This window comes from Rhynchophorus ferrugineus, unplaced genomic scaffold (genome assembly GCF_030347505.1).
Source record: "Rhynchophorus ferrugineus isolate W39M unplaced genomic scaffold, kcgeb_rfMv2 rfM2, whole genome shotgun sequence".
NCBI classification, from domain to species: Eukaryota; Metazoa; Arthropoda; class Insecta; order Coleoptera; family Curculionidae; genus Rhynchophorus; species Rhynchophorus ferrugineus.
Window position 1 is genome coordinate 83,260,448 of NW_027472581.1, and position 16,008 is coordinate 83,276,455.

General features: G+C 33.7%; 1 protein-coding gene across 3 annotated transcripts in view; it reads left to right on the plus strand.

The window, feature by feature from the left end:
* The window catches only part of LOC143191495 (growth arrest-specific protein 2), a 68,353-nt gene that overhangs the window by 47,372 nt on the left and 4,973 nt on the right, over positions 1–16,008 (plus strand). For all 3 annotated transcript variants that reach the window (XM_076396658.1, XM_076396660.1, XM_076396659.1), the window contains exons 3-4: positions 15,378–15,502; positions 15,555–15,696. In XM_076396658.1, the coding sequence (XP_076252773.1) occupies positions 15,378–15,502; positions 15,555–15,696 (267 nt within the window). The remainder of the gene's footprint in view (positions 1–15,377; positions 15,503–15,554; positions 15,697–16,008) is intronic.

Here is a 16,008-nt window from a genome sequence, read left to right on the forward strand (position 1 = left end):
CAACCATACCATTAGAGCAATATAAAACAGTAAATTCTGAATGGTACACAAATGTTTGAAACTATGTAAACTATGAAAAAAGAAGCGGTAACGAAGGATCATTGTTAACACATCGGCAGAAACTACCACTTATAAGTCGAATGTCTGAAGGAATTTAGTAAATGAGACAACATTTCTTAGCTTATCTCATTCCATTTTCTATTTACATCTGAAGGTGAACTTCTTGAACGAGGCAAACTAGGTGTAGGCATTGAATCTCATCGTTTTTAGTAACATTTGGATTCAGGAAACTGTGTTGAATGAGCTCATTTACATACCACCAAACAGATAGTTTAATATTTTTTGGTGTAGTAGAATTAGTTTTGGAAAGCTGAGCTTTTGGGTTGCATAAAAGAGTAAAATTAGTAAAGGTATATATTGTGGCTGGGGATGAAAGGTGTGCAAGAAGTTATAGATTCATCCAAGAGGGCTTTACAAATCGACGCCAAAGTGTGGAGTATTCATTTCCATAAAGTCTTGCTGTGTCTATGGTGGCTAAATTACTATTATTACGCGCGGCTAAAATTGAATGAAACTGGAATATCAATTGAACAAATTAATCGACATATTATCATATTATATTATAGACATACATATTATTAAGTTATCCTCTTGACGTGACAACCCTCGACCACACGTTGCAAGAGTTGTAATACTCTGCTGCAAATTGAATAGGAAGTTCTGTCACTCCCACAGTACACTCACCGGATATAGTACCTTCAGATTATCACTTGTTCAGATCGATGCAGTTTGGTTTGGCTGGCATACGGTTTCAAAATGTTAATGCATATCGTATCATCTTTTTCAATAAATACCCTTTTAAAGTGGAAAATGATCAATATATATAATTACATAATATGTTGTAAACATATAGAAACAATTATGAGCCTCTATTTTGGTGGTCGAACCATAAAGTCCTTCCGAGATTCTGATGGCCAGGTTTATCACATCTCTGTCCTCAGAGCTTATATTATTAAAAATTTCTGTGCGAGAGTGCTCAGTTAATGTGACAGCTGCTCTCTACTGCATTGTTGGACATGAAAATTATGGAACATTATGCAACTGCTTTTATTAATATGCGTTAAATTATTATACAATATATTAAAAATATTAATGTAGTATAGCGAAACATATACTCTATAATAATATTTAGTTAAAGAATATTTAGTGTTTATGAATTTTTAGGGATTTTTTCGAAATCAGGAAGAATTACAGAAACAATTATAGATATTTTTTTAGGTTTTGACCTTTACAGTTTTTTTCTGCTGGTTCCATTTGCTTCATCGGATTTCTTGTTTAATTTCCTTACTGTTTTGTTCAGTTTTAATTGCTCAAGCCGAGGAGATGAATGTACTGGGCCAAGGAAAACGTACTGCGGTTATTTATTTACAGTTAGCGTTATGATTGCATATCTCTGACATTGTCAGTCTCGTTTTGTTGAAGATACAGTTTTCTATGCACATTGAAATAAAAGTGTTAATTATGATGTTGATTTCATGAGAAAATGCCAGAGATTACTATTAGGACTAGAAAATAATTTTGATGGCGTTACTTATATAAGGTGCTTGCATGTATTCTGATCCTTTTCTCTTTAAATATATATAAATCAAAACATTCTCTATCACTTTCTGAATTTTTTTCTTTTCAAGGAGATTAACTTTTCATCATAAGTCACAATAAATCGGACTCTTCTTTTTTGCTTGGCAAGCAATTAAACCGCAATGTTTGAACGGTTCGATATGGCGTTTTCAATTTATTCATGTGGCAACCACTTGGCCTCCTTTCGGATCTTTCTCATCGCATGTAAACAGTTTATATATAGACTGCTAAGCTATCTAAATGTTCTGTGAAAATTTGAGCTGAGTTTTCGTGAAGTCTTGCAATTCATTGTCTTCGAACATTTCTGGTCTTTTAGGTCGTTCTTTGTCATTGTTAAATTGGCTATTTTCCAATCATTGAAATTAAATCCGACACTGCGGATATGCTGGGTCAGCATCACCATAAGTTTCTGAAAGTATTTGATGAACTCAATAAAAACTCTTCATTATCACAGCTCCATGGATGCTATTACGAAATGTAATTTTACGGTTAGGTTTAATTGTGGTTATACAAAATCGATAAAAACGCGTGATTATTGCTTTCAACGAAATAGTAGATGACAAAATGTAGAAATTGTGAAAAATTAGATAAGAAGTCCTACTCTACTGGTTGTATTTATCAGACATTTATTAGACATTTAATTATCTGCCCAAAAATCTACCCAAATATAAACTGAAAATTTATATATTCTACACTCGAAATCAATGGCTTAAGGGTTGTTGGTTTCTTGACCTACACTAAACTCTAAAGAGGAATAAAATAAACAGGTTACGAGTGTTGTTTATTTAATTAGTTAATGAAACTCGGATAAAGCAGTAGTAATCGAGGTAACACGCACTCCTGTAAAGTTTAATTTATTATAGAATTGTAATTTCCTGTGGAATAGACTCAGTTTATTGAAATTAATTGTTCATGCTTTTCTGTATGTTGTAGCACATTATATATTATACCTCAATCGTTTTTCATATATCAACCCATGTTTAAGAAAATAAACAAGGATTTTAATCATCCAAAATGTTTAACAAAAGCTAATATTTAACTAAAATTTGTCAGATAATATACATTCGTCAAAAATTAATTTTGCAATTTTTTTGGTGTTAATTATTTATGTATTTTAATTAGATGTCATTATATTTGGTTATGGTGTATTTCTAAGTTGTTCAATACATTCCCGAATATCAAAAGAAAAGTTCTGAAAACGGATATAAAATATTGATTTATAGTTGTTAAAGTATGCATTGCTCTATATAATATATTCAAACATCAATATACTTATTTGAACGATGTTCTAATTTATGAATATGACTGTAGTGACTAAATCGCATTATAAGAGCTAGGAATCAGGAGGAATTAAATATGGCAAATATGGTGAATATTCAGACAATGTATACTTTAGTTCAATGATTTCAGAGATGGATTTTTGAGCTGTTGAACAGTTGGTTTAAAGAGATATAATAATAATCTGAGTGTGTTGTTTTACCAGTTTGTTCATGATCTATAATGAAAAGTCAACATGGGGTGCTTTTGAAAATAATTTGGATCACACCACTTCATCTTTTTGATCTTGCCTCGCCTTTCGAGTCGAAATCAAATCTTGTTCTCCTTGCATTGTTAAAGAATCCTGCATCTCTTGCATATATTGTGTTTAATTATCCAAATATCCAGAGCTTCTGTAAATCTTTTTTTATAAACAACACGGCACAATGTTTTTTTTTTGTTGTTCATAATATACTGACAGGTCAATTTTAAATGATTTGTAGATAAAGAATGAAATGATGCACTGAATTGAAACTCCCTTATGTGGAGGATATTAAAAATCTTAACGCCTAAATCGACATCTGATTTGGAAGATCCACCTACTTGCTGAACGAAAACAATTTGTACTTGCTTGTCAAGCGAAAGTTCTAAGGTATCCGTAGATAACAAGATATTACTGTATAAATCAATATTTTCACCCATTTGATCATACTATAGAATTATTCGGTCAAATATAACATACTCACGATTTAAGGGTTCCGAAATGTGTTGAAACAACAAAAAGTATTGCGTCCTATCGTCGAAGTACTTTGTAAAATATCACTGTACCTTTACATACTAACAACTAAAGGTCGGTGATAAAAGTAAAGCTTTTTTAAATTGATTACATCTTACATTCGAAGTGCTTAGTATAATATTAATTTAAAATTTAAATTATTACTACTGTTTTCTTGTAGTTGTACTAAAAGACTGTATTTCCTAAATTAAAATAAAACTACTAATACACTTATACACCGCACAAGTTCGTGTGGTTTAGTTTGCTTCAATCTTCTGATTTCCTGCGTGTTGTCCAGTAGCTTCCATATTCCTGTGATTTAGCAACTTTGTTTCACGTTTCAAGGCGTTATATTCATTTAATTTCTAGTTCATCGTTTATAAACAGTTGATAATTAATCGTAGGACTTGCATATTTGCACCACATGCAAATTAGCTTTATGAATCACTGATAAACCAATCTCTATGATTTTAGGTCAAGTTGAGAGTACCTTCCTACTGACTAGTACAGTTGCTTGACTTTGAGTCTAATCTACTCTGCTTTTTGTCTAATATGATGTTTCCAATTTAATCCAGCATCGATATTGATGACGATGTATTTAGTTGATTCTTCATGAAGAAACGGGCATCTGTCAAGTGATATAATTAGGTTTTTGGCAATTCGCCGCAACGCAAAACTAACATAGACATATTTGAAGCTATTAAGCTGTATTTTTCAGTCTCCATTCTATTTGTAGATCTTATTGACTGCTACTTCTACTTTTTCTACAGCCATATGCAAAGATATATATTTTGCCATGATAACTGTGTCGTTGGTGTTCCAAATGTCCCAAGTACTGTTTCTTTTGTTGTTGAGATATCAGCAGTGTAGAGCAGATACAGGAGAGGTTCCTAGACACTACCCTGGGGAACCGTTACTTGAAGAACAAAAAATGCAGCCTGATATCCCTTTAAATAAATCCCGTAAAGAATATAACGTATAGTGTTAAGCAATTTGTAAAAGTATCACTGTAACTCAATATACTTCTTACTAAATGTCGATGATAATAGTAAAGTATGCTGGCTTGGTTGGCGCAGTGGTAAAAACAATAGGACAGTCCTGCTGTTGCGATAGTTGCGGGTTCAAATCCTGCTGGGGCATTGTCGTAAATTTATATGATTGTCCAAAAGGCAAGAGTGCAAAATCCAGAGTGCAAAAAAAAAGTATTCCCAGTCACGTCAGTAAACAGGCTGGTATGTCTTCTGGGACGATTTCAAAATTGGTCACTCGCCAGTCGGTAGGCAATGCCCAAGACCGTGTTTCGGAGCCCATGTTAAGCAGTAGGTCCAGATAGCTAATATTCTACATTTTAGAGCAAGATTTGATGAGAATGAGATATTTTACACAGATTACTTACTGTAGTGATGACTAAGACTAAGCGACTTACTTAACTAAGTTCTACATGTCATATAAACAATAATTACTATAAGAAATACTTTATTCAACGTTTTAAAGGGATAAAGTGTCATAAAACATGACTTAATCTATTGAGCTTTTTTACAGAAGAAACGGTGACCTTCAGCGGTATTTTTTACATAAAATTCTTTATTCGTTCCCGTAATTAATTTTTTACCACTATTCAAAACGTTTAAACCCATATTATGGATTCTTATAGATAATTGACTTCATATCCACTTGATTCTCAACGAACTAATTACGCCATATATTAGATGTCATTTAAATTTAATTACCAATTAATTTAACAATTTTATTATAATTTCGATCCATACTTTTTCTTATATATTATACTATACTTATATTTTTTTACTCGGACTCCCTTTCGACTAGAACGAAATAAAGCGAACTGAGTAAAATGCTAATGTCCTTCGGCTACAATTAGTCATGAGACTTCGGTAAAGCAAAAATAATGGAGGTAAATATGCATTCGGAAAAAGGTTAACAATTGTCAGTAACACATGCAAAGTTATCCTCCTATATGACAACGCTCGACCACACGTTTCAGGAGTTATAACACTGCTGCAGCTTGAATGGGAAGTTCTGTCGCACCGAGTGTCAGATCGATGCAGCATGATTTGACTGGCATATGTTTTCAAAATGCTGAAGAAATGAAAAAATCGACCGAGAACATCATTATTTCGACACGATGTTTCCAGAAATACGGGAAAATGGTGTAGAAGCTGATGGAAATTATTTTGATTAATGCATATTGTATGAGTGTTTTCAATTAAAGGCTTGCCTAAAGCGAAAAAACTCTATTTGGTATAAAGGAGATCTTAAAATATAACAAAAAAAGTAAAGTGCGTAGACTAAAATGCTAAGTACTATCCGATCTGATTTATGGACATATTATGGATTATCACAGATTTTAAAACAAGATTAGGATTAGGATTAATTTAAAACAAGATTAAGATATTTTATACAAATTACTTGCTGAAGTTATCACTTACTTATGAAGTTCTACATATCATATAAACAATAATTATCATAATAAATATTAATTGTTTATTGGACAGATTGTTAAACCATTAAGAGTGCCATAAACCCATGATGAAATTGATGGAGCTTTTTTACAAAATTGTTTAATATAGAAACAGTAACTTTTAATAATATCTTTTTATATAAAATTCTTCATTATTTCCATTCATTTTTGATACCAAAAGGTTTACTGTCCTGTTTTGGATTGTAATAGATAATTTAGCGTAAATTAGATGGCTCGGTGAATGGAGGTAAAACTAAATGAAATGAAAACGATGGTAAATGAAACAGTGGTGTTTACATTATGTGACCGTTATTTATTGAAGTAATATAAAAATATGGAGAATACAAAATAGATCAAACGGATTGCAGCGGTGTTATCTGGAGACGAGGGTTGGCACGTCTAAACCAAACTATGGTCGGTTACTGAATCATTGAAAATACCCTTCAATAATATCCCAGATAAACGTCTCGGGGTTGCCAGCTATTCGTTATCGGGTTCTAGTTGGCGCTGCTGGCACCCCGCTCGTGTTCAACATTTGGGATTATATTTCTGGGTATTTTGTAGATCGTTATTCCACTATGTAAAATTCGACATGCCACAAGATGGCTACAGATAATTTATTTCATATTCACTTGATTCCCCATGAACTAATTACACCCTCTATTGGATGTAATTTAAATTTAAGTACCGTTTTGCCGTAACAATTTTATTATATTTTTGGTCTATACTTAACTCCCTTTCAACTAGAACGAAATAAAGCGAACTGAGTAAAATGCTAATGTCCTTCAGCTAAAATTAGTCATGGGACTTCGGTAAAGCAAAAATAATGGAGGTAAACATGCATTCGTGAAGAATTGAGCTCGGAATAGGATTTTCCGACAGATAAACGATGTCAATACACGAAATGTAAATCGGGCCGAGTTTTTAAAACTGATCCTTCGTGCCTTTTGACTGATTATGACGGTGTTCGGTTGTATCCTGACGCACCACGTCCAATTTACTACATGTCATTGTAAAATATCATTGCACCGCGAGGTATACGTTTCTGTAATTGACCGACAATGGGGCCGCGCCTCTCTAGCTGATGACCTAACGACCAATGTGCCTTTTCGACATAATTCGAGCGGAAAAATAACAACAGAGCGCTTGTCTGATGAGGGCGTGGACCATGTTGGCGCTTACAGGGCCGAACAAAGAGCATTCCATGTCTGTGACGGTACAGTGTCATAAGTTTATCACGTCTGATGTTTAGGGATAGGCTTTTCGGCAATGGCTCAGTCATCTCAATCATCAGGTTGATGTTTAAAGTCAGTGCTGTCGCATCTGGAAGTGCAATGCTCGTTATCGAACACTGACGTTTCTTGTACTGACGTCGATTGTAACCTGCTTTGGAAAAATTTGGTAAATTGTGACTTTTTTTAATCTGACTTTTGTCACATACGTTACCTGCTAAAATTAACTATGTAATATGTAATAATTTCATTTAGTTGACGAAATTCGATATTAAATATACATAGTTTAATAATAAAGCAAGTGTTTGGCAAAAGGCATTTGTCATAGTAACATGATACATACTATGGTTTATATTAGAACAAATAGTACTAATACAGTAGCAAGAATAAGTCAATAAATATAACATTTTCAAAACCCAAGCAAGTCTAAGACAAGACGAAAGTTTAAGCCTAACCCTGTTTATAATATTAACGTTTATAAAATAATATTCTTTCAATATCTTTTGCTAATTCTAGTTTTCATCACCCGTCACTATTCGACGCAGAAATAACCTCCGATCGCACCTTTGACACAGCATTTCGCAAAAGAATTTTCGATTTTCTATTTGTCTGTTATTCATTTAAGGTGGCGCCCATCTTTGCATCTTTTGGATTTTCCCCAATGCTCGTAATCAGTCGCTATCAATATATCAGCTTTTGATATCTGTAGAATAAAATTATATATGTGTCATTTTTTTGTTCTGACCTAAAACCAGGCGGTGGAATGCATGACGCATACCTGGTCGTGGAGACTTGCCCTGAAGTGACAAGTTAGACCGGGTTATGAGGAACTGCCTCTGGGGTTACCACTATACTAAACTGAAATCGCCACCCAGTTTACCCCTGTGGGTCGTTACTGCTACTGCATTAAATTTGGGGATGTAGCACCCGCCAACCGGTCAGTCCTTATTGGGCACGGGGACCCGACGAAAAAACAGATAGTGAAACTAACTATAGATTCGCAAACTTGGGGGCAAAAGTTATGACTGCAGCGACGGATGGGATCGTTTCAGCATGGAAAAGGGGGAAGGTTAGCGGTGACGCGGTCCTATGCTCCCAGCATGTTCACCAGCTCGCGAACAAGCGCATTTTCAGAAGAACTTGAGCTGAGTTGTTGTTTGTGGAAGGATTGAGATGTAAAGTGCTTGATTTCTGAAGTGTCAGTTTCTTCTAATTCTCATGAGGAGCTTATTTTGGAAAACTTGATGCCGTTTCACCTGGTTGGCTGTGACCCTAGAGAAGTACGGATTGAATGAACATCAAGAACAATGAAACAACGCTTCCTTTCTGAAGTTTTCCGGCTCACCTAGTATTTATGTTCAAAATAATTTTAATGTCAAAGGTATTTGAAATACTAACTACAAAATACCTCGGCATCAGATAATTAAAATACCAAATACAAATTACATTTCTAAGAAGTAATTGAATTACAAATACCAAATATGCGTTTGTTTTACAACTATTACGTATTTTAATTACATGTAATTAAAGTACCGCCCAACCCTGAATATCATTAATATCAAAAAATCAGTAATCCAATTAAGTATTCCTCATTGGTATTGTAAAGCAACTGACGATGGTGATTGACGAACGACACAAACCGTGTCAGCCGGGAAGAAGTTCAAATTTTTGGCACGTCTCCTTGTCAGACATCATATCGAACATGCAGCAAGCGGTACCGTTTAAAATCGACCTGGATCACGGAGGAAACACGTAACACGGGGACACAGAAAAGGGAACCAGATGGACGGTATGCATATTTAACTAAGCCAGGCTGCTCCCAGTGCTTCAAACAGACTTGAACAGTACCAATAACCCACTTTATATACTAGCGAGAAAAGTTTGGCGTTCGATATCGAATGGTCGCTGTTATCTAATTTCGAGCCGCTTTACCCCTAATTAACAGGCAACTCATTATACGCCACATAGAAGCGCCTCGTTTCGTATCGATCACCTTGACACGGACTAGATTTGCGGGATTGCGCTTTTTTTTCTTCATCTACCGTTTAACTAATTAGAATTCGTTTAATTGAAGTGACCATGTCAAGGCGGTTTAATATAGTTTTGAAGGCGATCCATCAAACGTCGTCGCTGTTCATTTATTTTAAACTGGAACGACCGCAAGAACGGAATAAAATGGAGGGTTTTGTCGAAGAGTCTTTTCGAAATCGAGAAGGCGGCGGACGTTTCCTATTGCGTTAAGTTGTCGCACTTTAACTGTTAAATGATCGAGCCAAATTGATATCGGGCGATGTAGTTAATTCGTTGTTCCTGTCGCCGCGTAATTTTCCCCTTTCGTTGTCTACGATCAATTTGGAGATCACAAGACGACTGAGATAGGACAATTTATTAGGATGCGGCGTTGCCGTAACCGTCATTTTATCCGATCAGTATAGGATATTGTCTAGTCTGATTTGAAAATGGTATACTAAAACTGATTCACTTATTCTGAGGGGGCTAAATCTGATGAATAATGACGAATGTTGCAATAATCTTACTTTAATTTACTGTTTTTACTTGAATTGTTTGAGCAGAATATGATTTTCTTCTTCTGGTTGTCTTTGAGTTAGTTAAATCGATCCCAATTTCTTGACTTAAGAAAAATCTTTAACAGCTGGACATAATTTATAAAATTATAAATTATACAAATATAAATTTTTATCACTAACTAGGAGCTCTGTTATCATTACAGGATGCAAATCGTTAAATCTTACATATTTATTTTATGGGCAATCTACGTTACCTCTATGTTTTAGTACATCTACGTTTTATTGACATCTGACAGTCATTGTCATCAGACCTGACAAAATACCTGCCAGTGAGTACGCAACGAGGACTCACTGATAATGTATGAAGTGGCTATCGTTTTCGGAAAAAATTTGTAGAATAGATGTAGCTCATACGAAGTTCACCAAGTCATCTAGTAGTAATATAAAAAGGTTCTTAATAAAGTTATAATAATAATCTTAGGAACTGACGCCAACAATTTTCTTAATTTGAATCTGCAATTTTTGATTCAGATCTATCATAATGGTAGATCTTTTGATAGATTTTTATCTCAGAACTTGCTTAGCATTTAAAATTTTGAAACTAAATTTAATTAAGTCATGAAATCTTCCGGTAATGTTGGCATGAAAGATGAAAAAAATTGGCAAAAGGTTTTCATTTTTCATTGGCAGATGATATATGATGATTGGCATAATGTTAATAAATTACTATACTAAATATATAATATTAACAAATGACTGTTAATAAAATTTACAAAATAACAATGAAATACCAATACAACAATTAACTAATTGGAAACAAAAGTACTTGAATAATATTTTATATAATATAATCATTTATTTTAACATTATAGTACATCTAAAAACTACAGATAATTATACAGCCACAATATCTTATAGGTTAGAATTATAACCTCTTATCACTATTGCTTTCAAGAATTTTGCATACGTCTGACAACAGGACGACTTTGACAGGCTCATTCGTTTACGTGTTCGAACTAATCAGACAATTGTGTCTTTTTTTAATCAGAATAACATGAGAAGGAATATTTTCTGATCTAAAACGAATTTACAAATTGCTACAGGCATAAACATATTGATGACATATGTACAAACTTTGAATATACTATGTATCTTCTAGATCTATATGTTCTTCTTAAGGGAATTTTATTGAAATAAGTACGTATTATTATTCGTTCTAATAAAGGAATTAAAGGATGGTTAAGGGATCGATATAAAAACACATTTAATGTTAAGCTTACTAATTCTTTTTGATAATTTTATTTCTTTCAAAATTCCTTTAAAAATACTTTATTTGTGGAACCGAGTTTATAGATATAATTGATTTATTCATTGTACTATTTTGGTTATTATGAGGAACTTGTCTTGAATTTGTCCAATTTTATTTCTACCAAAATTCTTTAAAGTACGAAAGTATTACTTTATAAGGAAAATCGAGCTTATGCATTAATTGATTTATAGATTTTATAACCATAAGCTTATTATGAAGAATTTTTCTATATTCTTTAAAAGTAAATTAACCATTCTATAATGTAGATTGCGTTTTAGTAACATATAAAGTATAAATATCTGCGAAAAATAATGGAAAAAAAGTTTTAAACATAGACACGGTTTAGTTTTTAGTAGTGTTGGGAGCAATCGACTGAAGTCGACAATCGAGTGAAGTCGACAATCGACTGAAGTCGACAATCGACTGTTTAGTAATTAACTATTTTTTACTAGTGACTGTTTTCAGTCGCTATTTTCGGTCCGACTGATTTTATTACTATTTACTATCGACTGTTTCAGTCATTTACTTTTAGTTACTATTTTCGGTTCTACTAGTTCATTCGACTGATTTTTTAGCAATGTGGCTGTGTTGTCCTAGCCGCGACCTTGAAAGTAATGCGCCGAATTTATGCTTATATAGATTTATATGTAATTTATGTGGTTTTATGTTTTTTCGTTGTTTGCTTGTGAATTACTATATATTGTAAATTAATATAGCAGCAATTTGGAAAGCTAGTTTTCGCGGGCAAAAAAATAAAATTGTAAATAATAAATAGTAAGATACTTTTGACTGGCATAATAGGTAATACTTTGGGCTGATATAATAACCAATAGTCTATTTTAATAAACTTTCACGATTTTTGTCCCAGCCTTTTTTCCTAAAGTCTTGAAAACTAAAATTAGGTTCCAAAAGATTTGAAGAACTTTTTGCAGTAACAGTTGTTAAATTTCTTTTAAAAATGTTAACGGTGAAGAGGTTACTCCAAGTACTGCAGCAACTTTACAGATTAAGCACTATTTGGAAATGCCATTTATTCAGAGTTTAGAAAACCCATTGGATTTTTGGCAAGCCCATAAAATGACACTACCTGAATTATATCAGTTACACCTAAAATACTCCTCTATACCCGCAACATCTGTCCCCTCGGATCGAGTTTTTTCAAAATCTGGTCAAATAATCAACGATCGAAGAAATCGGCTCACGGGAGAAAAGTTGAACATGACAATATTCCTGAACAGTAATTTAAACATATTTCCGTTCCGTTTCCGTATAAAACTTTTATTTAAAAAGGGTCTGGTAGTCATTGTACGATTATTTTTGATTCGTCATGGATTAGATTTTTCAATTAGGTATATGTTTACATTTTATTTAGTATTTATGGTTATTGAACATCTTTAGTTTTTAGGTTTTGTTTAAGCTGTATTGTACAATTTATATTTATACTATGTTATTTAAAAATAACCATTAATATATTAAAACACGATAAAACATTTGTGGTGTTATTATTCCATTCCTTTTCACAAATACATAGAACATTCAGTATAAAAGTAATCCTACTTCCTTTAAAATTATATTATTTATTACATGTTAATAGAAATTAGTAATATTTTTTCTCCTTTTCTTTTTTTCTCCTTTCCTATCTCACAATTTATAAAGACAAGAATTCGTACATCTTCGTCTGACATCATGAAAAAAAAACAGTCGAACCGCGCATATAACTGAAAATAGTAATTACTATTTTCAGTCGCTATTTTTTTTACTATCGACTGTTTCGATTGTTTTGCGACTATCGAGTGTTTTCAGTCGATAGTTCCCAACGCTACTATTTGGTTTATTTCCCTAAATAGAATTGCATGTGGATTACTAAGTACATCTTGTAGGTAACGAACTTCAGGGCGCCGAAATCGGCCCACGATCGACCTGATCTAGGCTACCGTGAATTCATTGGTACAACGGTGAGACAATTTTTTGTCGCGTCCACTTATGGGCACATTTATCGTGAAAAGCGCGCTTTCACGGCAGCCAAAATGGGGTCTGTCTTACTTTCCATCTTTTCGTAAGGTCGCACGTACTGAACCCGCCAAATCGGCAGCAAGGGTTGGCGCCGGTGTGCTGGTTCAAATCCCGACCGACACCTGGAAGCTACTTGAAGTTAATTTTAACGCAACTTAATGTTAATCAGCGTCGACAAATAAGGCGCCCCTGATTTGTTGGGCGATCATAAAACGTCTGGAAGTCGGATAATTGGATTGCGGCGTTGTCATGTTGTCTCTTTTTTCCGGAAAACATTTGGGTGATTCGTATTTTCTACTCAATTAGTTTATAATTTAACTATATAGTGAAATTATCTGTATGTTTATTTGTGAAATACGTATTATTTTGGTATTACTAATACTGCAGTGTTTGACGTTGGTAGATATGTTATTGCCAAATATCCGATTTAAGAAAGAAATATCTATAAAAGTATGGTAACATTAGGTGCTAGCATGTATTTTGATCAGCGATATCTATAAGTGGGGGTGCGAAGTATCAGTGTAAAGGAAGCCCGTACTTGAAGTTAATCAAAGTCGAGACATCTTCAATTAAGGAGCCGCTGATTTGTTGGGCGATCATAAAACAGCTGGGAGCCGAATAATTGGATTGCGGCGTTGTCATATTGGCTCTATTTCCTAGAAACTATGAAGTGAACCATCTGCAGGTGTATATATAAAATGCCTATTATTTTTATATTACTAATACTACAACATTTGACGTTTATATACATATTAGTGTCAAACCTCAATAACAAAATGTATGGTTATATTAGGTGCTTGCATATGTTTTGATCAGTTACATCTATTGATGAGGAAGGCAAGTATCAATATAAATGAAGCTACTACTGCTACTACTACTTACTTGAAGCTACTTACTACTTACTTGCTACTACTTGAAGTTAATTTTAAACTAAAAATTAATCGAAGTCGAGATATTTTCAATTAAGGAGCATCTGGTTTGTTGAGCTATCATAAATGGGCTGAAAGCCAGATAATTGGATTGCGACGTTGTCATATTGGCAATATTTCCTGGAAAATGTTCGTGTGATTCGTATTTTGTGCACAATTAGTTTATGATATATTATATATAAAGGAAACTATAGAGTGAACCGTCTGTACGTTTATTTGTAACATGTTTATTATTTATATGTTACTTATACTGAAGTATTTGACGTTGGTAGATATGTTAGTGCCAAACATTCACTCTAATTAAGAAATATTTATAAATTATGGTTATATTAAGTGCTTGCATCTATTTTGATCAGCGATATGTATTGGTCAAAGGAAAATGGTTATCACACGGATTAACTAAAATATAATTTTTCTGTGGCGTATTGGGATGGAATTGTCGTAGTTGAACTTTCCATCGTCACAAAAAACTCTGTTTTACATGGCAAGCAATGAATAGGCAATGTTAAAACTATGCCAAATATTCGTATGGTAACTATTGTTCTTCTTTTTAGATCTTTGCTATCGCATCTAAACATCTGGAAACAGTTGATTCATCAAATTCATTGTCTTTGAAGTCTTTGGAACATTGACGCAAAATCACCACTTTTGAAACTTCGAAACCAAACAAACAATTGGGATTTGATGGAGTATCATCGTCATAAGTTGTGAGGGGCTTCAGCAACAGATTTTTTCAAAACATCAAAAGAAATTAATGTCGGAAATGCAACTTTGAGCTTTCTAAAACTATCGTCTGTAGACTCATAATAATACTATAATATAATAGGGAAAAACTTGTTTTTCATCGATAGATATGCTGATCAGAATACAGGCAAGCGCCTAATAACTATTATTAAAAGAAAAAATCTTGAATGCATTTTTTAAACCAATTCTAACACGTGTACTCTATTATGCGCGATGAACGGCATAAGCCTCACATATATCCCATGAATCTACAACAATACTGACACCAAAAATACTGCCCGGTTAATCTAATAAATACTAACAGAAATATATTGCCGGGACAAGAAAATTTCGACCGATTTAAGCGAAGAGCCCGTTGTCCTGATTAGATTTGGAGCCGCAGAAACAGCCGCTATTAATTTGAACAGAACGAAAGTTAATCGAGCCCAATTAGCGCGTCCTCGATATCTTCTGATTTGTTTATTTCTTTTCAGGCATCGATTATATCAACCGAGACAATTTTCTCTCCGAACTGGACAATGGCGTGGTCATTTGCCATTTGGCTCAGATGATATGCGAAGCGGCGAAGAAGGCAGCGAACGCTGGATTGATGAGTGGGGTGAGTTTCATTGGATTTCCATGTCTTGGTGGTATTAACGTTATCTTTTTAGAACCTACCAACGGTGAGGGGGAAGTGTTTCGAGAAGGCCATGCGAAGGAGTTTCTTCTCGCGTGACAATGTCGCAAACTTCCTCAAGTTCTGCAGGTCGTTGGGGGTGCACGAGAACTTGCTGTTCGAGAGCGATGATCTAGGTAAGCTTTGACCACAAAAAATAACAGAGAACGATATATAGCGGTGTTGATAAACCATACAGTAACAATTTAAATTTAACATAAACGGATGAATGATGAAAGTATGTTTCCATTTTTGGTAAACTAATAAAAGTAGGCGGAGAATATTGCCCCTTAATGACGAGAGGCCAATAAAGTCCACCTGTTTTTTATACCAATGTATTCCCAAACCCTGTTGAAGTATCAAAGATTCAACATATCATTGATGGATATTAACGATATTAACGGCATTATCCATAATAATTATTACACATATTTTAGTATAAAAATGTG